At 46.3% G+C, this 20,955-nt stretch overlaps 1 protein-coding gene across 2 annotated transcripts; it reads right to left on the bottom strand.

The window, feature by feature from the left end:
* Nucleotides 1-732: 732 nt before the first annotated feature.
* LOC106587831 (Wilms tumor protein homolog) lies at nt 733-20,645 on the bottom strand. 2 transcript variants are annotated; one of them, XM_045708691.1, is made up of 9 exons: nt 19,764-20,645; nt 15,001-15,123; nt 14,199-14,298; nt 4,564-4,641; nt 3,544-3,652; nt 2,803-2,950; nt 2,590-2,679; nt 2,282-2,365; nt 733-1,797 (listed from the first exon to the last, which is right to left on the bottom strand). In XM_045708691.1, the coding sequence occupies exons 1-9, from the start codon at nt 20,188-20,190 to the stop codon at nt 1,676-1,678; spliced, it is 1,281 nt and encodes a 426-aa protein (XP_045564647.1). In that variant the 5' UTR covers nt 20,191-20,645; the 3' UTR covers nt 733-1,675. The 2 variants fall into 2 exon arrangements, with proteins under 2 accessions (XP_045564647.1, XP_045564646.1); XM_045708690.1 differs by having other exon boundaries at nt 2,273-2,365; nt 19,764-20,644.
* Nucleotides 20,646-20,955: the final 310 nt, after the last annotated feature.

Here is a 20,955-nt window from a genome sequence, read left to right as displayed (position 1 = left end):
GGGTGTAACAGCAGAGTATTTTAATCACTTAGATGTCAGGAATGGGGATCATGGTGAACATACAGATCTAGGCCAGGTTTCATGTGTGGTGATGGGACCCAACCAATGGTGTTTATATGTGGTGATGGGATCCAACCAATGGTGTTTATATGTGGTGATGGGACCCAACCAATGGTGTTTATATGTGGTGATGGGACCCAACCAATGGTGTTTATATGTGGTGATGGGACCCAACCAATGGTGTTTATATGTGGTGATGGGACCCAACCAATGGTAGTGGTGATGGGACCCAACCAATGGTGTTTATATGTGGTGATGGGACCCAACCAATGGTGTTTATATGTGGTGATGGGACCCAACCAATGGTGTTTATATGTGGTGATGGGACCCAACCAATGGTTTTTATATGTGGTGATGGGACCCAACCAATGGTGTTTATATGTGGTGATGGGACCCAACCAATGGTGTAGATGTCTCTCTAGAAACAAGGGCGATATTAAAGTACGTCCAGAGGAATGCATTTTTCTCTTCTAATGAGATTTATAGGGGTCCATATGTTCCTGGTTTTGGAGATGTGTGTGGGAGATTTAGGAGGGGGAGACCTGCACCTTGTCCGGGTCACAGAGGGGTTGTGTTATCTCAGTCTGAACCCCGTTGGCTCCTCCTAAGGGTGAGATGTCTTGATATGAGATATGAGACGACACCACATACCAGAAAACGACACAACAACACTGACCAATAGATCAACATTTAATACATTTGAACAGTACAAAAATACAAAACTACTCTTTAAAAAGGATAGCAATGTAGTCATATATACACAAAGGAAGTGACATGTTACACTGTAGGCACATAAAACACATGTACACATTTCCTCCAGCAATCACAGTATCATTTTCTGTTTTACTCGTTGTCTCGTTGGACATAGAGTGACATTGTCTGTTTCCTAACTCCAGTTTACATGGTCTAGCTCCAGTACATACAGGTCTAGGATCTTCATTTGATATGCAGGAAATGTAAAACTTGTTTGAGGTTTTGAAAGGCTTCTGAAGTTTATAATTTCCAATTTGAAATTTCAGACTTGATTTTCCCTTCCGAAAAATGTAGCAACCCCTACTTAAATGTCTATTAATTATAATCCACATAATAATTCCCATTTCCTGTTGCTGACGGATTATTTTCCTGCTGTAGCAAACCGTCTCAAATTAAGATCCTACATCTGTAGTAAAACATTTATGGCAAAGAAATGAACATAAAGCCAGTGCAATTATAATACAACAACAAAAGAATAACAATTGATGTGTCTTCTCACCCAGAAAGCAGATTCCTAGTCATGGCTAAGGAGGAAGCTGGTTGTGTACATAAGAAAAAGATCAACTATTTGATTTATAACAATAAAAACAGGGAATCCTAGTGCTGGGTTGACAGGGGTTGAAGCTACAGTAACCGTTGATGTGGCATAAATCAGAGGTGGCATTGATCTGTTCGTCTTCCATCCAAAGGGTGCACGGTGAAACTATGTTCTTTAGTTGGAGCAATAGAGGCCACATTTGAGTTGTACTTTCCGCTTATGGCACTCGGTGGGTTTAGGTCCAGTCATCATTGTTGCTCAGATGGCTATGCGTTTGGTATGGTCCAATCCAGTCTTGTCCAGTCCAAACCGGTTTAGTACTGGTCAGATGGCAGATTGTAATTTGATCAGGTTCCTCTGGTGCATGCTGTGGTGGCGAACTAACTCATCAGACCTGGCAAACTTCTTCTGACAGCTGGACCAGCGGCATGTAAAGGGCTTCTCACCTGAGAGGAGAGGAGAGGAGAGGAGAGGAAAGGAGAGGAGAGGAGAGGAGAGGAGAGGAGAGGAGAGGAGAGAGGAGAGGAGAGGAGAGGAGAGGAGAGGAGAGGAGAGGAGAGGAGAGGAGAGGAGAGGAGAGGAGAGGAGAGGAGAGGAGAGGAGAGGAGAGGAGAGGAGAGGAGAAGAAGAGAGGTGTGTCAGATTATGTAGTGGTGAGCTGAGCCATAACAAAAAAATCTAATCTGTTATTCAAATCTACAATGAATAAAAGCTTAATAATTGTTTACACTCATTAGCATGGTTACTACGGTAATCATTAGGCCTATTGGCTATTTAATTAGTTGTATTTCATTAGGATTATATGGAGCTAACTCAGCAGCTACTCTTCCTGGGGTCCACATCATAGAAGCAGTGTAGTGACCAGGATTATGACCACAGTATAAAAGCAGAGGAATAGGTAGAAAATAAAGGTATACGCACTTGTTTTACCTGTATGTGTCCGAGTGTGTGTCTTAAGATGGTCTGACCGTGAAAACTTTCTCTGACACGTCTCACACTGGAATGGTTTCACTCCTACACAGAGAGAGGTGGAGAGAGGGGAAGAGAGGGGGAGGAGGGGGAGAGAGATAGGTGGGGTTAAGAGTTTATAAAGATTATTTTTAAACTCTGGGTAGAGAGAGAAGAGTTGGAGAGAGCAAGAGAGAGAGAGAGCAAGAGAGAGATAGAGAGAGAGAGAGAGAGAGCAAGAGAGAGATAAGAGAGAGAGAGAGAGAGAGAGAGAGAGAGAGAGATCTGACCTGTGTGTCTGCGTTGGTGTCTCTTCAGTTGATCTGATCTGGAGAATCTCCGTCCGCAGTCTGTGAAGTCACACTGATACGGCTTTTCTCCTGCAATCATCATCATCATCACCACCCCCATCATCATCCTCATTATCACAACCACCAGGCCAGTGAGAAGCATGTAAAGCAAATGACTGTTGTCTGTATGTTGTCTATCTGGGGTGTACTGACCCGTGTGTTTCCTGCCATGCATCTGCAGGTGGGAAAGTTTGAAGTATCTCTTATTGCAGCCGGGGTAGGCACACACAAACGGACGCTTCTCATTGGTCTCTGATGACCTCACCACAGACGGTGTGATACCAGGCACCCGCCGCACATCCTGAGAGAGAGAGAAAGAGAAAAAGAGAAAAAGAGAGATAGAGAGATAGAGAGATAGAGAGATAGAGAGATAGATAGATAGATAGATAGATAGATAGATAGATAGATAGATAGATAGATAGATAGATAGATAGATAGATAGATAGATAGATAGATAGATAGATAGATAGATAGATAGATAGATAGATAGATAGATAGATAGATAGATAGATAGATAGATAAGAGAGATAGAGGTAGAGAGATAGAGAGAGAGAGAAGAAGAGAGAGAGGGAGGGAGGGAGGGAGGGAGGGAGGGAGGGAGGGAGGGAGGGAGGGAGGGAGGGAGGGAGGGAGGGAGGGAGGGAGGGAGGGAGGGAGGGAGGGAGGGAGGAGAGGAGGGGGGTAGAGAGAGATGGATGTAGAGAAAGAGAGACGGAGAGAGAGAGAGAGAGAGAGAGAGAGAGAGAGAGAGAGCGAGAGAGTAGGTGAGTGAGTTTATCACAGATGTGTGTGTGTGTGTGTGTGTGTGTGTGTGTGTGTGTGTGTGTGTGTGTGTGTGTGTGTGTGTGTGTGTGTGTGTGTGTGTGTGTGTGTGTGTGTGTGTCGGACCCTGACCTGTAGTCCTCTGAAGAGGCCATGTGTGTGGATGTGGTACTGGGCACTACAGCTGAGGACCACCGGAGGAGGGGGGGCCGTGGGGTCACTCTCATATCCTGTCCCATGACTGTAAGGCCAGCAGAGGTGAGGCTGGGGTGAGCACAGTGCACTACCATGACAACAAGACTGACCATCTAACAACATGCTACTCTAACAGTCAGTGATGTCCCACTTCTTCCAGTTATTCCTGTTGGAGTGAGAGGGAGGGTGGTGGACGAGGGTCAGAGAGGTAAGCTTCTGTCTGTTATCCTCACACCTTCTGCCTGTCCTCCATTCAGGGACATATCAATTCCAACTCCTGTGTTGATCTTGGTAAGGCGGTGTAAAATTGAGGGAGAGAGAAGCAAGAGAGAAGAGGGAGAGAAGAGAGAGTGAAAGAGGGAGAGAAAGAGAGGGAGACAGGGAGAGAAAGAGGGAGAGATAGGGAGAGAGAGAGAAAGAGAGGGAGACAGGGAGAGAGAGAAAGAGGGAGAGATAGGGAGAGAGAGAAAGAGAGGGAGACAGGGAGAGAGAGAAAGAGGGAGAGAAAGAAAGGGAGACAGGGAGAGAGAGAAAGAGGGAGAGATAGGGAGAGAGAAAGAGAGGGAGACAGGGAGAGAGAGAAAGAGGGAGAGAAAGAAAGGGAGACAGGGAGAGAGAGAAAGAGGGAGAGATAGGGAGAGAGAGAGAAAGAGAGGGAGACATGGAGAGAGAGAAAGAGGGACAGAGGCAGCAGCTGTGTATTCATTTCATTGTACTCTCATCCCCGTCTTACCTCCCTCCTCCATTCTCCCTCCTCCCATCCTCCCATCCTCCCTCCTCCCTCCTCCTCCATTACCTCCCTGACTATGGTCAAGGCTCCGCTAAATAAATATACTACAGGAAGCTAAACACACACACACACACATATATACACAACACACACGTATACACACAACACACACAACACATATTGATGGACCATGCAGATAGAACTCCACCGTCCACCCAGCTTGGTACCTTTTGATGGTGGACAGTGTGTTAGCAGGGTTCCACGCTACACACTCCAGCTGAGAGGCCATCTGGTACAAGTTATCACTGAGGAAAACACACACACACAGAAAGATTACAGGTTATCACTGAGGAAAACACACACAGACAGAAAGATTACAGGTTATTACTGAGGAAAACACACACAGACAGAAAGATTACAGGTTATTACTGAGGAAAACACACACAGACAGAAAGATTACAGGTTATCACTGAGGAAAACACACACAGACAGAAAGATTACAGGTTATCACTGAGGAAAACACACACACAGACAGAAAGATTACAGGTTATCACTGAGGAAAACACACACAGACAGAAAGATTACAGGTTATTACTGAGGAAAACACACACAGACAGAAAGATTACAGGTTATCACTGAGGAAAACACACACACACAGAAAGATTACAGGTTATCACTGAGGAAAACACACACAGACAGAAAGATTACAGGTTATCACTGAGGAAAACACACACAGACAGAAAGATTACAGGTTATTACTGAGGAAAACACACACAGACAGAAAGATTACAGGTTATCACTGAGGAAAACACACACAGACAGAAAGATTACAGGTTATCACTGAGAAAAACACACACAGACAGAAAGATTACAGGTTATTACTGAGGAAAACACACACAGACAGAAAGATTACAGGTTATCACTGAGGAAAACACACACAGACAGAAAGATTACAGGTTATCACTGAGGAAAACAGACAAAAAGATTACAGGTTATCACTGAGGAAAACACACACAGACAGAAAGATTACAGGTTATCACTGAGGAAAACACACACAGACAGAAAGATTACAGGTTATTACTGAGGAAAACACACACAGACAGAAAGATTACAGGTTATCACTGAGAAAAACACACACAGACAGAAAGATTACAGGTTATCACTGAGGAAAACACACACAGACAGAAAGATTACAGGTTATCACTGAGGAAAACACACACAGACAGAAAGATTACCGCTCCACATTATTTACTGTATACACCATTAAAGCTAACAAAAGCTTTATCTCGGGTTAACGCAGAACTAAAATCTTGCATAATGTGGTTTACTTAGTCTGTCCACGAGACATCAACACAAGCTATACTGATATGATTTGATGACTGAAATCAGTTGAACAGAGAAGAGACAGAGGGGGTGTGTAATGGCTGGATAATTTGCTTTTACGGTCAGAAAACCCCCCTCTCCCTCCCTCATCCCCTTGTTTCTGGATAAGGATAATGAAGACATGACAGTATGGGAAACCCCACATATTTCCTTCATGAACACATCCAGTCCACTCAAAGAGCTCATTAGAAACCCTGGGCTGTGAAGCCATTAGTCACATTGGCAGATGATTACACTGGCTACAACACACACACACACACACACACACACACACACACACACACACACACACACACACACACACACACACACACACACACACACACACACACACACACACACACACACACAGAGACGTGATACACACCCACAGGCAGTGAGGGTGAGTGTGACCGTGCCTAGTACATGGTGAACCAGTGCATGATATCACTCTGTCCTCACAGTATCATTACTGGAGGAGGAGGAGGTGGAGGAGGAGGAGGAGGAGGTGGAGGAAGAGGTGGAGGTGGAGGTGGAGGTGGAGGAGGAGAAAGAGGTCGAGGAGGAGGAGGAGGAGGAGGAGGAGGAGGAGGAGGGGGTGGAGGAGGAGGAGGAGGGGGGTGGAGGAGGAGGTGGAGGTGGAGGTGGAGGTGGAGGAGGAGGAAGAGGTCGAGGAGGAGGAGGAGGAGGAGGAGGAGGAGGAGGAGGAGGAGGAGGAAGAGGTGGAGGAGTAGGTGGAGGAGGAGGAGGAAGAGGTGGAGGAGAAGAGGTGGAGGAGGAGGAGGAGGAGGAGGAGGAGGAGGAGGAGGAGGTGGAGGTGGAGGAGGAAGAGGTGGAGGAAGAGGAGGAGGAGGAGGTGGAGGAGGTGGAGGAGGAGGAAGAGGTGGAGGAGGAGGTGGAGGAGGAGGAAGAAGTGGAGGAGGAGGAAGAGGAGGAGGTGGAGGAGGAGGAGGTGGAGGAGGAGGAGGAGGTGGAGGAAGAGGAGGAGGAGGTGGAGGAGGGGGAGGAAGAGGAAGAGGAGGAGGAGGACAGTTTCAGGGGAATGTTGGAGGTTTAAACATTCTTACACATTCCAGGAAGAGTCCTATGAAGGAGTATTAATCAAGTTGAACATGTGGTGAATATGGAGAGAAATCTACACTGCTCAAAAAAATAAAGGGAACACTTAAACAACACAATGTAACTCCATGTCAATCACACTTCTGTGAAATCAAACTGTCCACTTAGGAAGCAACACTGATTGACAATAAATTTCACATGCTGTTGTGCAAATGGAATAGACAACAGGTGGAAATTATAGGCAATTAGCAAGACACCCCCAATAAAGGAGTGGTTCTGCAGGTGGTGACCACAGACCACTTCTCAGTTCCTATGCTTCCTGGCTGATGTTTTGGTAACTTTTGAATGCTGGCGGTGCTTTCACTCTAGTGGTAGCATGAGACGGAGTCTACAACCCACACAAGTGGCTCAGGTAGTGCAGCCCATCCAGGATGGCACATCAATGCGAGCTGTGGCAAGAAGGTTTGCTGTGTCTGTCAGCGTAGTGTCCAGAGCATGGAGGCGCTACCAGGAGACAGGCCAGTACATCAGGAGACGTGGAGGAGAAAGTAGGAGGGCAACAACCCAGCAGCAGGACCGCTACCTCCACCTTTGTGCAAGGAGGAGCTGGAGGAGCACTGCCAGAGCCCTGCAAAATGACCTCCAGCAGGCCACAAATGTGCATGTGTCTGCTCAAATGGTCAGAAACAGACTCCATGAGGGTGGTATGAGGGCCCAACGTCCACAGGTGGGGGTTGTGCTTACAGCCCAACACCGTGCAGGACGTTTGGCATTTGCCAGAGAACACCAAGATTGGCAAATTCTCCACTGGCGCCCTGTGCTCTTCACAGATGAAAGCAGGTTCACACTGAGCACGTGACAGACGTGACAGTCTGGAGATGCCGTGGAGAACGTTCTGCTGCCTGCAACATCCTCCAGCATGACCGGTTTGGCGGTGGGTCAGTCATGGTGTGGGGTGGCATTTCTGTGCTCGCCAGAGGTAGCCTGACTGCCATTAGGTACCGAGATGAGATTCTCAGACCCCTTGTGAGACCATATGCTGGTGCGGTTGGCCCTGGGTTCCTCCTAATGCAAGACAATGCTAGACCTCATGTGGCTGGAGTGTGTCAGCAGTTCCTGCAAGAGGAAGGCATTGATGCTATGGACTGGCCCGCCCGTTCCCCAGACCTGAATCCAATTGAGCACATCTGGGACATCATGTCTCGCTCCATCCACCAACGCCACGTTGCACCACAGACTGTCCAGGAGTTGGCGGATGCTTTAGTCCAGGTCTGGGAGGAGATCCCTCAGGAGACCATCCGCCACCTCATCAGGAGCATGCCCAGGCATTGTAGGGAGGTCATACAGGCACACGGAGGCCACACACACTACTGAGCCTCATTTTGACTTGTTTTAAGGACATTACATCAAAGTTGGATCAGCCTGTTGTGTGGTTTTCCACTTTAATTTTGAGTGTGACTCCAAATCCAGACCTCCATGGGTTGATAAATTGGATTTCCATTGATTATTTTTGTGTGATTTTGTTGTCAGCACATTCAACTATGTAAAGAAAAAAGTATTTAATAAGATTATTTCATTCATTCAGATCTAGGATGTGTTATTTTAGTGTTCCCTTTGTTTTTTTGAGCAGTGTATATTAATAATATCCTGTACATCAGTGGAGGCTAGTGAGGGGAGGAAGGCTGATAGTAATGGACATAATGGAGTGGATGGAATGGAATGAATGTTTCCATGTGTTTCATTCCAGCCATTACTATGAGTCATCCTCCCCTCACCAGCCTCCACTGGTGTACAAAAAACATCAAATGACCTGTGTGATATACCAGGGTCAGGTGTACTGTATGAGGCAGCACTGCTGGTAATCAGGCTGATGATAACTGTGTGGGTGTGGGTGTCTGGGTGTGTTAGTGTGGGTGGGGGGTTGATCTGATGGTTCCTAGCTCTGGAATAGGAGACGGAAGTCCTGGCTGTAAAGGGAGAAGGGACTCTTCTCTTCCTCTCTTATCAGAACTTGTTCCTGTAGTTGAGTTCCTTCTCTTCCCCCTCTCCAAAAACAAACTTAGGTCAGCATTTGAAGAATCCTGGCTCAGTTTGCCTGCTGAGATGTTTTGGGTTAAAGAAATCCCTCCAGGTTACAGAAAAACAAATGGACTGAGATGTGATTCCCCTCTCCTCTCCTCCCCTTCCACCCATCACTTCACCTCTCTCCTCCTCTCCCTCTCCTCTCCTCCCCTTCCACCCACCACTTCACCTCTCTCCTCCTCTCCCTCTCCTCTCCTCCCCTTCCACCCACCACTTCACCTCTCTCCTCCTCTCCCTCTCCTCTCCTCCCCTTCCACCCACCACTTCACCTCTCTCCTCCTCTCCCTCTCCTCTCCTCTCCCTCTCCTCCCCTTCCACCCACCACCTCACCTCTCTCCTCCTCTCCCTCTCCTCTCGTCTCCTCTCCCTCTCCTCCCCTTCCACCCACCACTTCACCTCTCTCCTCCTCTCCCTCTCCTCTCCTCTCCCTCTCCTCCCCTTCCACCCACCACCTCACCTCTCTCCTCCTCTCCCTCTCCTCTCCTCTCCTCTCCCTCTCCTCCCCTTCCACCCACCACTTCACCTCTCTCCTCCTCTCCCTCTCCTCTCCTCTCCCTCCCTCTCCTCTCCCTCTCCTCCTCTTCCACCCACCACTTCACCTCTCTCCTCTTCTCCCTCTCCTCTCCCTCTCCTCTCCCTCTCCTCCCCTTCCACTGACCACTTCACCTCTCCCTCTCCTCTCACTCTCCTCCTCTCACTCTCCTCTTCCTCTCCTCTCCCTCTCTTCTCCCTCTCCACCCCTTCCACCCACCACTTCACCTCTCTCCTCCTCTCCTTCTCCCTCTCCTCCCCTTCCACCCACCACTTCACCTCTTCCTCTCCTCTCACTCTCCTCCTCTCCCTCTCCTCTCCCTTTCCTCTCCCTCTCCTCCCCTTCCACCCACCACTTCTCTCCTCTCCTCTCCTCTCCTCTCCTCTCCTCTCCTCTCCTCTCCTCTCCTCTCCTCTCCTACACTCCCACATTTTACCTGTTGTCTTTCCTCTCCATTTCCTTCCTCTCACATTCCTTCTATGACTCTGTACCAGTACCCCCTGTATATAGCCTCCACATTGACTCTGTACCGGTACCCCCTGTATATAGCCTCCACATTGACTCTGTACCTGTACCCCCTGTATATAGCCTCCACATTGACTCTGTACCGGTACCCCCTGTATATAGCCTCCACATTGACTCTGTACCGGTACCCCCTGTATATAGCCTCCACATTGACTCTGTACCGGTACCCCTGTATATAGCCTCCACATTGACTCTGTACCGGTACCCCTGTATATAGCCTCCACATTGACTCTGTACCGGTACCCCTGTATATAGCCTCCACATTGACTCTGTACCGGTACCCCTGTATATAGCCTCCACATTGACTCTGTACCGGTACCCCTGTATATAGCCTCCACATTGACTCTGTACCGGTACCCCTGTATATAGCCTCCACATTGACTCTGTACCGGTACCCCTGTATATAGCCTCCACATTGACTCTGTACCGGTACCCCTGTATATAGCCTCCACATTGACTCTGTACCGGTACCCCTGTATATAGCCTCCACATTGACTCTGTACCGGTACCCCTGTATATAGCCTCCACATTGACTCTGTACCGGTACCCCTGTATATAGCCTCCACATTGACTCTGTACCGGTACCCCTGTATATAGCCTCCACATTGACTCTGTACCGGTACCCCTGTATATAGCCTCCACATTGACTCTGTACCGGTACCCCTGTATATAGCCTCCACATTGACTCTGTACAGGTACCCCTGTATATAGCCTCCACATTGACTCTGTACCGGTACCCCTGTATATAGCCTCCACATTGACTCTGTACCGGTACCCCTGTATATAGCCTCCACATTGACTCTGTACCGGTACCCCTGTATATAGCCTCCACATTGACTCTGTACAGGTACCCCTGTATATAGCCTCCACATTGACTCTGTACCGGTACCCCTGTATATAGCCTCCACATTGACTCTGTACCGGTACCCCCTGTATATAGCCTCCACATTGACTCTGTACCGGTACCCCTGTATATAGCCTCCACATTGACTCTGTACCGGTACCCCTGTATATAGCCTCCACATTGACTCTGTACCGGTACCCCCTGTATATAGCCTCCACATTGACTCTGTACCGGTACCCCTGTATATAGCCTCCACATTGACTCTGTACCGGTACCCCTGTATATAGCCTCCACATTGACTCTGTACAGGTACCCCTGTATATAGCCTCCACATTGACTCTGTACAGGTACCCCTGTATATAGCCTCCACATTGACTCTGTACCGGTACCCCTGTATATAGCCTCCACATTGACTCTGTACCGGTACCCCTGTATATAGCCTCCACATTGACTCTGTACAGGTACCCCTGTATATAGCCTCCACATTGACTCTGTACAGGTACCCCTGTATATAGCCTCCACATTGACTCTGTACCGGTACCCCTGTATATAGCCTCCACATTGACTCTGTACAGGTACCCCTGTATATAGCCTCCACATTGACTCTGTACCGGTACCCCTGTATATAGCCTCCACATTGACTCTGTACCGGTACCCCTGTATATAGCCTCCACATTGACTCTGTACAGGTACCCCTGTATATAGCCTCCACATTGACTCTGTACAGGTACCCCTGTATATAGCCTCCACATTGACTCTGTACAGGTACCCCCTGTATATAGCCTCCACATTGACTCTGTACCGTAACACCCTGTATATAGCCTCCACATTGACTCTGTACCGGTACCCCTGTATATAGCCTCCACATTGACTCTGTACCGGTACCCCTGTATATAGCCTCCACATTGACTCTGTACCGGTACCCCTGTATATAGCCTCCACATTGACTCTGTACAGGTACCCACTGTATATAGCCTCCACATTGACTCTGTACCGGTACCCCTGTATATAGCCTCCACATTGACTCTGTACCGGTACCCCTGTATATAGCCTCCACATTGACTCTGTACCGGTACCCCTGTATATAGCCTCCACATTGACTCTGTACCGGTACCCCTGTATATAGCCTCCACATTGACTCTGTACAGGTACCCCTGTATATAGCCTCCACATTGACTCTGTACCGTAACACCCTGTATATAGCCTCCACATTGACTCTGTACCGGTACCCACTGTATATAGCCTCGCTGTTGTTATTTACTGCTGCTCTTTAATCATTTGTTGCTCTTATCTCTTACTTTTTTTAGGTATTTTCTTAAAACTGCATTGTTGGTTAAGGGCTTGTATGTAAGCATTTGACGGTAAGGTCTACTACACCTGTTGTAGTCGGCGCATGTGACAAATAACAGTTGATTTGATTTGATTTGATTTGGCTCTGTGTACAGTCTCACACCTACACCTCCTTCCTACCCTGGTGATCTCACTTCCATTCTACCCTGGTGATCTCACTTCCTTCCATTGGTCATAACGTCCTCCTCCCTCTCAAAGACAGACTGACATTTGATGAGCCCATCAAAGGCCATTGAATATATACTGCTCAAAAAAATAAAGGGAACACTTAAACAACACAATGTAACTCCAAGTCAATCACACTTCTGTGAAATCAAACTGTCCACTTAGGAAGCAACACTGATTGACAATAAATTTCACATGCTGTTGTGCAAATGGAATAGACAACAGGTGGAAATTATAGGCAATAAGCAAGACACTCCCAATAAAGGAGTGGTTCTGAAGGTGGAAACCACAGACCACTTCTCAGTTCCTATGCTTCCTGGCTGATGTTTTGGTCACTTCTGAATGCTGGCGGTGCTTTCACTCTAGTGGTAGCATGAGACGGAGTCTACAACCCACACAAGTGGCTCAGGTAGTGCAGCTCATCCAGGATGGCACATCACTGCGAGCTGTGGCAAGAAGGTTTGCTGTGTCTGTCAGCATAGTGTCCAGAGCATGGAGGCGCTACCAGGAGACAGGCCAGTACATCAGGAGACGTGGAGGAGGCCGTAGGAGGGCAACAACCCAGCAGCAGGACCGCTACCGCCGCCTTTGTGCAAGGAGGAGCAGGAGGAGCACTGCCAGAGCCCTGCAAAATGACCTCCAGCAGGCCACAAATGTGCATGTATCTGCTCAAACGGTCAGAAACAGACTCCATGAGGGTGGTATGAGGGCCTGACGTCCACAGGTGGGGGTTGTGCTTACAGCCCAACACCGTGCAGGACGTTTGGCTTTTGCCAGAGAACACCAAGATTGGCAAATTCGCCACTGGCGCCCTGTGCTCTTCACAGATGAAAGCAGGTTCACACTGAGCACATGTGACAGACGTGACAGAGTCTGGAGACGCCGTGGAGAACGTTCTGCTGCCTGCAACATCCTCCAGCATGACCGGTTTGGCGGTGGGTCAGTCATGGTGTGGGGTGGCATTTCTTTGGGGGGCCGCACAGCCCTCCATGTGCTCGCCAGAGGTAGCCTGACTGCCATTAGGTACCGAGATGAGATCCTCAGACCCCTTGTGAGACCATATGCTGGTGCGGTTGGCCCTGGGTTCCTCCTAATGCAAGACAATGCTAGACCTCATGTGGCTGGAGTGTGTCAGCAGTTCCTGCAAGAGGAAGGCATTGATGCTATGGACTGGCCCGCCCGTTCCCCAGACCTGAATCCAATTGAGCACATCTGGGACATCATGTCTCGCTCCATCCACCAACACCACGTTGCACCACAGACTGTCCAGGAGTTGGCGGATGCTTTAGTCCAGGTCTGGGAGGAGATCCCTCAGGAGACCATCCGCCACCTCATCAGGCATTGTAGGGAGGTCATACAGGCACATGGAGGCCACACACACTACTGAGCCTCATTTTGACTTGTTTTAAGGACATTACATCAAAGTTGGATCAGCCTGTAATGTGGTTTTCCACTTTAATTTTGAGTGTGACTCCAAATCCAGACCTCCATGGGTTGATAAATTGGATTTCCATTGATTATTTTTGTGTGATTTTGTTGTCAGCACATTCAACTATGTAAAGAAAAAAGTATTTAATAAGATTATTTCTTTCATTCAGATCTAGGATGTGTTGTTTAAGTGTTCCCTTTATTTTTTTGAGCAGTGTATATATATATATATATATATATATATATATATATATATATATATATATATATATATATATATATATTATCTCTATAGGACTTCTTGGTTGAAATATAAATACAGTACAATAAATAAGAGTATCTATCTGTGATCATCACTGGAGTCAGATCCTAAATAACTATGTAGTCAAAATGAACACTGGTATCCTAGCAACGGTAGCACAAACATGTACAGTGTAATGGTATGAGAGTCAGGCGTATGGATCTCAAGCTATAGAGACCCAAGGTGATGAGGAGGTTTGTGAACAGAAAGGTACCTGTTATAGTTCCTCAGCAGTAGAGCCTGGCTGGTTGGACAGTTCTCTGAGGGGGGGTGGCAACCAAACATGGGGGGAGGGGCAGGGTACTGCTGGTCACCTGCATAGCATACAGTAAATGAATCAGACAAACAAACCAATGAATTAGCATAAAGACCTGTAGGACAGTAGTTACAGCACGATGAAACCACATGCTCAATATAACACCAGATGGGTCTGTTTACCAGGTTACTATCTCTACTGCTATATCCCCAGGAGTCACACAGATATAGCAGCATCCCCAAACACACGACACACACACACACACACACCAATAAAAATACATTTCCTCTAAACAATGATCAAAACAGCAGTCCTCCCAGAGGTGTTAAACCAATCAATCTCCTTTTGAAGGACCTACATAGCTCCTTCTCTGGTTCAGCTGTGGATTGGTCCCCTGATGGCCGTCAACATTCCACTAAGTCTCTCATAAAGCTGTTTCCTTAACTTATCATTTCCAGAGCCACTATATTCATTTGACCAAAATGAACAGAGAACATACACAGCTTTGAATAAGAGCATAGTGAGAGGTGGTGTTAAAAACAGAGAGAGAGGTTGAGGGGAGATAGGGAGAGAGAATGGATTATAGTAATTTATAGCCCTGTAACCTCTGGGTGACTTCTTTACTAACCTTGCTGAGACCTCAGTCTTCATTGTTTGTGAGGTTAACTTTCACATGCTGCACACACACACAAATACTAAAACACGCAAACACTATCATACACACAGGTGGACAGGAAGTGTTAAGGACAGTGATAGTTACCCATGGTAGTTGGAGGGGACAGGATGTCCTCGTGTTTGAAGGAATGACTGGAGAACTGAGGGGAGTGGTGAGACGGAGTGTGACCATAGTTGGGAGCCCCGTCCAGACCTACTGTCCCATAACCTACAGAGAAAAGACACATTATAAAGACAATACTTTCTCAGTTTCACCATTATGGCAGCATTTTGGAGGAAACTGTGAGTCTCCAGGAGTCGGACGGATATCTGAATCCTCATAGCAACATCACTGTAGAACGTTTATAACACCAGTGAACCCTGTCTCCCTGGAAGGTATTCATTCACGCTTTCAGTAAAGCTGGAGAGGAAAGTTGGCATCCAGAGAATATGAAGATCAGTAAATCTAAGGACCAAGTGGTCTGTGTGTCTGCACCTGCTCATACATACTAACGCACGCGCACACACACTCACACACACACACACAGACACACAGACACACACACACACACACACACACACACACACACACACACACACACACACACACACACACACACACACACACACACACACACACACACAGCCTCACATTACCAATCACACAGGCTAAACCCTATATGAGCCTCACATTACCAATCACACAGGCTAAACCCTATATGAGTCTCACATTACCGATCACACAGGCTAAATCCTATATGAGTCTCACATTACCGATCACACAGGCTAAACCCTATATGAGTCTCACATTACCGATCACACAGGCTAAACCCTATATGAGTCTCACATTACCGATCACACAGGCTAAACCCTATATGAGTCTCACATTACCGATCACACAGGCTAAACCCTATATGAGCCTCACATTACCGATCACACAGGCTAAACCCTGTATGAGTCTCACATTACCGATCACACAGGCTAAACCCTATATGAGTCTCACATTACCGATCACACAGGCTAAACCCTGTATGAGTCTCACATTACCGATCACACAGGCTAAACCCTATATGAGTCTCACATTACCGATCACACAGGCTAAACCCTATATGAGTCTCACATTACCGATCACACAGGCTAAACCCTATATGAGCTTCACATTACCGATCACACAGGCTAAACCGTATATGAGTCTCACATTACCGATCACACAGGCTAAACCCTATATGAGTCTCACATTACCGATCACACAGGCTAAACCCTATATGAGTCTCACATTACCGATCACACAGGCTAAACCCTATATGAGTCTCACATTACCGATCACACAGGCTAAACCCTATATGAGTCTCACATTACCGATCACACAGGCTAAACCCTATATGAGTCTCACATTACCGATCACACAGGCTAAACCCTATATGAGTCTCACATTACCGATCACACAGGCTAAACCCTATATGAGTCTCACATTACCGATCACACAGGCTAAACCCTATATGAGTCTCACATTACCGATCACACAGGCTAAACCCTATATGAGTCTCACATTACCGATCACACAGGCTAAACCCTATATGAGTCTCACATTACCGATCACACAGGCTAAACCCTATATGAGTCTCACATTACCGATCACACAGGCTAAACCCTATATGAGTCTCACATTACCGATCACACAGGCTAAACCCTATATGAGCCTCACATTACCGATCACACAGGCTAAACCCTATATGAGTCTCACATTACCGATCACACAGGCTAAACCCTATATGAGTCTCACATTACCGATCACACAGGCTAAACCCTATATGAGTCTCACATTACCAATCACACAGGCTAAACCCTATATGAGTCTCACATTACCGATCACACAGGCTAAAACCCTATATGAGTCTCACATTACCGATCACACAGGCTAAACCCTATATGAGTCTCACATTACCGATCACACAGGCTAAACCCTATATGAGTCTCACATTACCGATCACACAGGCTAAACCCTATATGAGTCTCACATTACCGATCACACAGGCTAAACCCTATATGAGTCTCACATTACCGATCACACAGGCTAAACCCTATATGAGTCTCACATTACCGATCACACAGGCTAAACCCTATATGAGTCTCACATTACCGATCACACAGGCTAAACCCTATATGAGTCTCACATTACCGATCACACAGGCTAAACCCTATATGAGTCTCACATTACCGATCACACAGGCTAAACCCTATATGAGTCTCACATTACCGATCACACAGGCTAAACCCTATATGAGTCTCACATTACCGATCACACAGGCTAAACCCTATATGAGTCTCACATTACCGATCACACAGGCTAAACCCTATATGAGTCTCACATTACCGATCACACAGGCTAAACCCTATATGAGTCTCACATTACCGATCACACAGGCTAAACCCTATATGACTAATGGAAGTATGAAACAATACTGAAAATAGACTGTATCTTTGTTGACAAATCATCATGTTTATTGCTGTTGTCAAATTTGATAAAGTCTCAATAATAGCACACAGGAAACAGAGAAATTAAATATAAATGTAGATAAATATCTGTTAAACTTTCCCCTGGCTTATCTTCTGGGGTCAGATCTTGGGGGAACAAGACCAAAATACTATTGGGACTAATAAAGAAACCCATAAGTCAGCGCTTGTCTCATTTCAACATTGTTTTTAAATGAAAATAATGAACAACATGGGATTCAGAAATTGGAGAGCAATATAGACCCTAGATATTTTTTTAGGCTTTGTGTAAATCTTGGAGTAAAGATCTTGACCCAATATATAATTTGGATTTAGGAAAGCCTGTTTCGGAGCAGAGCATTGCAATTTGGGCTCAGGCTAGGTTTCTCCGTTGGAACGAAAAGTGCTCTCAAGGTCTGGATAATAAAGTAAGGCTAAGTGTTAGTCTGTAAAAAGTGTGTTTGAATGTGAGGTGTTTTTGAGGAAAATACATGAAAACACTCAAACATTATCACACACAGAACACATAACATCAAATGCTACAACATTCCAGAAATCCTAAGAATCAGGCGTGAGTTTTCACGTGTGTGTGTGTGTGTGTGTGTGTGTGTGTGTGTGTGTGTGTGTGTGTGTGTGTGCGTGTGCGTGTGTGCGTGTATGCATGGATGAACACGCGTGTGTGCGATGCGTGCATTAGTGCGTGCTGTGCACACGTGTGTTATCAATTTCTATGGCACAGACAGTGACGGTCCAAGGTAATGTCCTTTTCCCAAGCCCTGTATGGTTACTATACTGTTAGCTTTACAAGTCAACATCTTCACACCTCTTTAAACAAGGCTTTATATAGCATACATAAAGGCTTCATTAACACTACATAAATGCTTCACTAATCATCTTTAAGCTTATCTCATGCTCTGTAAAAGGGTGTATGAACATACATAGTGCGTTTTGTCACCCTTTATACACCTTCTATAGAGATTCACTTCATTATGTCAGGGATTACTATGATGTAACAATGGCCACGTTTATGTCATTTAAAAAAATATATTGTGATTTGTTTTACAAACAAAAGATGTAAATGCAGAATGATGAGAAATGATCAAATGAACTTAAATAGCTGATGGTTTGAAATTAGTTGAGTAAAAAAGAAGACAGTTTTACTAAATACTGTCCACAACTACAGCACCAAAACAATATTCATTTGTAAGTTTTACAAACAGTTGATAAAAGGTTTTGTAATATTTTTTGTGTTATTTAGATTTAGATTCCAAGATGATTTTAACCTAAAACAGTACTGGGGGGGATAAAGGGGAAATCTGCAGTTGGTACATCCATTTTGGGATTTATAAATTATGTACACATTGATTCTTCAATAATATAATTTATAAATGCCTCATGAGCTTAGTTCAACTGTCCTACCCCATCAGAACCAATAATATAAGATTGTTTTACTACAATGTTTGTAAATAAAGTAAATGTAAATAAACACTACAGTATATAGCCTCAAATCATGGTTAAAACTATCATTTTTATATCATGGACGGTCAGTTCTTGCATGCATAGCTCTGTCTATGTATTTGAGAGCGGTTACATTTCGCCAGTCCAATCCCTCAGCTTTTTACCTTAACAGCGATGGGGAAAACACTTTGTTATTGTTTCAATCGCTAATTGCCCCTTTAACTGGGATATTACAATCAACAATACATTTATAGCAGTATTTAAATTTTTTTTTTTTTTAATAGTGCTTTTTGTATTATTATGTTTCATTATTTTGAAGCACTATGTTCTTTGAAAATAAAAGTGAAAGTGAAGTGTTGAACACAGGCTGAGGGAGACCTCTAGGCCATATTGTTGCTTTAACTCCGTGAGTCGGGCCAGCGATGGGAAAACTGACAGCTCTCTTCCCTGTACAGGGCAGAACGACCCTGTGTAGTACAAAACATCCTGTTCAGACACAACACTATGGACAAGCCCCAAACATCAACTCTGGACAATTACACCCAGTACAAATAGACACAGTCCAACACATACACACAATGACCCAGGAAGTACGGCATGGTCACATGAGAAATTCACAGACACGTCACTGACATCAGAAAGTGTAGGTGCAACGCTGATGGCCCAACAATCAATCAAATGTATTTATAAAGCCCTTTTTACATCAGCAATTGTCATAAAGTGCTTATACAGAAACCCAGCCTAAAACCCCAAACAGCAAGAAATGCAGATGTAAAAGAACTTTGGCCTTGAGTGGTGAGGAGTAGACAGCTTAGTTTGAGCTGAATTCAAGAGATGCTGCAGAGGATAGAGTGAGCCCAGAGAGGGTCAATGAGGTGGCTATAGAGGAGGAGAGAGGGGAGCAGAGAGCAGCCTTACCCTGGTTCCTGTGGGTCGGCGGGCTGTCCACACAGCCTGGGAGGTAGGCTCCATTAGGAAACACCCTGGACTGGCTTGGAGCTGGCTCACCGAAGGCCCCAACCCGACAGGGGCTTGTCCCAGTGAACTGGCCAGAGAAGTGCAACGTGAAGGCCCCCAGGCCACAGTGAGGGTCCTCCAGAGGGTCTGTGGAGCCCCAGCCGGGCTCCTGCTTGATGAGGGAGTGGTGGGAGGGCAGGGGACCGTAGGGAGAGCCAGAGTGGAGGTCCAGGTAAGGTGCCCACTGAGGGGCACCCCCAACGGGCAGGCCACAGCCCCCGCTGCTCACTGGTAGGGAGGGTACGGAGGGCACCGGAGGTAAGAGAGAGCTCAGATCTCGCACCTCGGAACCCATGGACCCCATCATCCCATACGGCTCTGTCAGCATCAGGGAGGGTGGCAGGAGATGGACCCTGAAAAACACAACCACCTGAGAGGCACAGACTGGAACAGACTCCTGAAGCGCAGAGGGGAGGATTGTTGAAAAATCTAACTATATATGGGTGTGAGAGCCTCCTTAGGAACAGTGAAGAAAAATATTGAAAAAAAATTGTCGAGGCGACTTCTCTTCGATGCGATTTCTTTCGATGCAATTTAACCTGGAACCAAACGCTCCGTCAAAAAGTCCACCAACGAACCATCTTTTTCCACTTGGATCCTCTCTGTTTCAGTCCATTTCAGCAATCGTCCAATGGAGTTGTAGAGTGTTCAGGTTGTCAGTTCAGTGGACAGGCCAGAGAGTGTAGTATCCTAGCCTTGTGGATGCTGTGCTGTGTGGGAGTGTGTGTAGTAGTAACAGTGCTTCATCTCTGAGTGTGATGTCTGGTTTTCCTTACACTGCTGAAGGCTCTACTGACTTACTCACAGGCCAGGGGGAGGAGCAAGGACCGAAAGGCAGAAAGGATGACTCCTTCACTTTATCCACTACAGGCACACCATAGAGATAGAGGACTCTATTGCCCAAAAGCTCATTTTAGCATGGGCAGCACTATGGAGGTCTTTCACCATTTTGAAGTTGTCAACTGGGTGGGACTTCCTACGGGTTAAGGAAGGTCGCCAGGAGGGATCAGCCAATTAATTGTATTTGTGAGCAAACATTCCATAACTGCAGGGGGCAAATCTTTGACCAGATAGGGAGTGGCAGGTAGCCTAG

This window comes from Salmo salar, chromosome ssa26, assembly GCF_905237065.1.
Source record: "Salmo salar chromosome ssa26, Ssal_v3.1, whole genome shotgun sequence".
Lineage (NCBI taxonomy): Eukaryota > Metazoa > Chordata > Actinopteri > Salmoniformes > Salmonidae > Salmo > Salmo salar.
The sequence above is the reverse complement of the archived record's forward strand: the minus strand, read 5'-3'. Positions and strand labels throughout refer to the sequence as shown.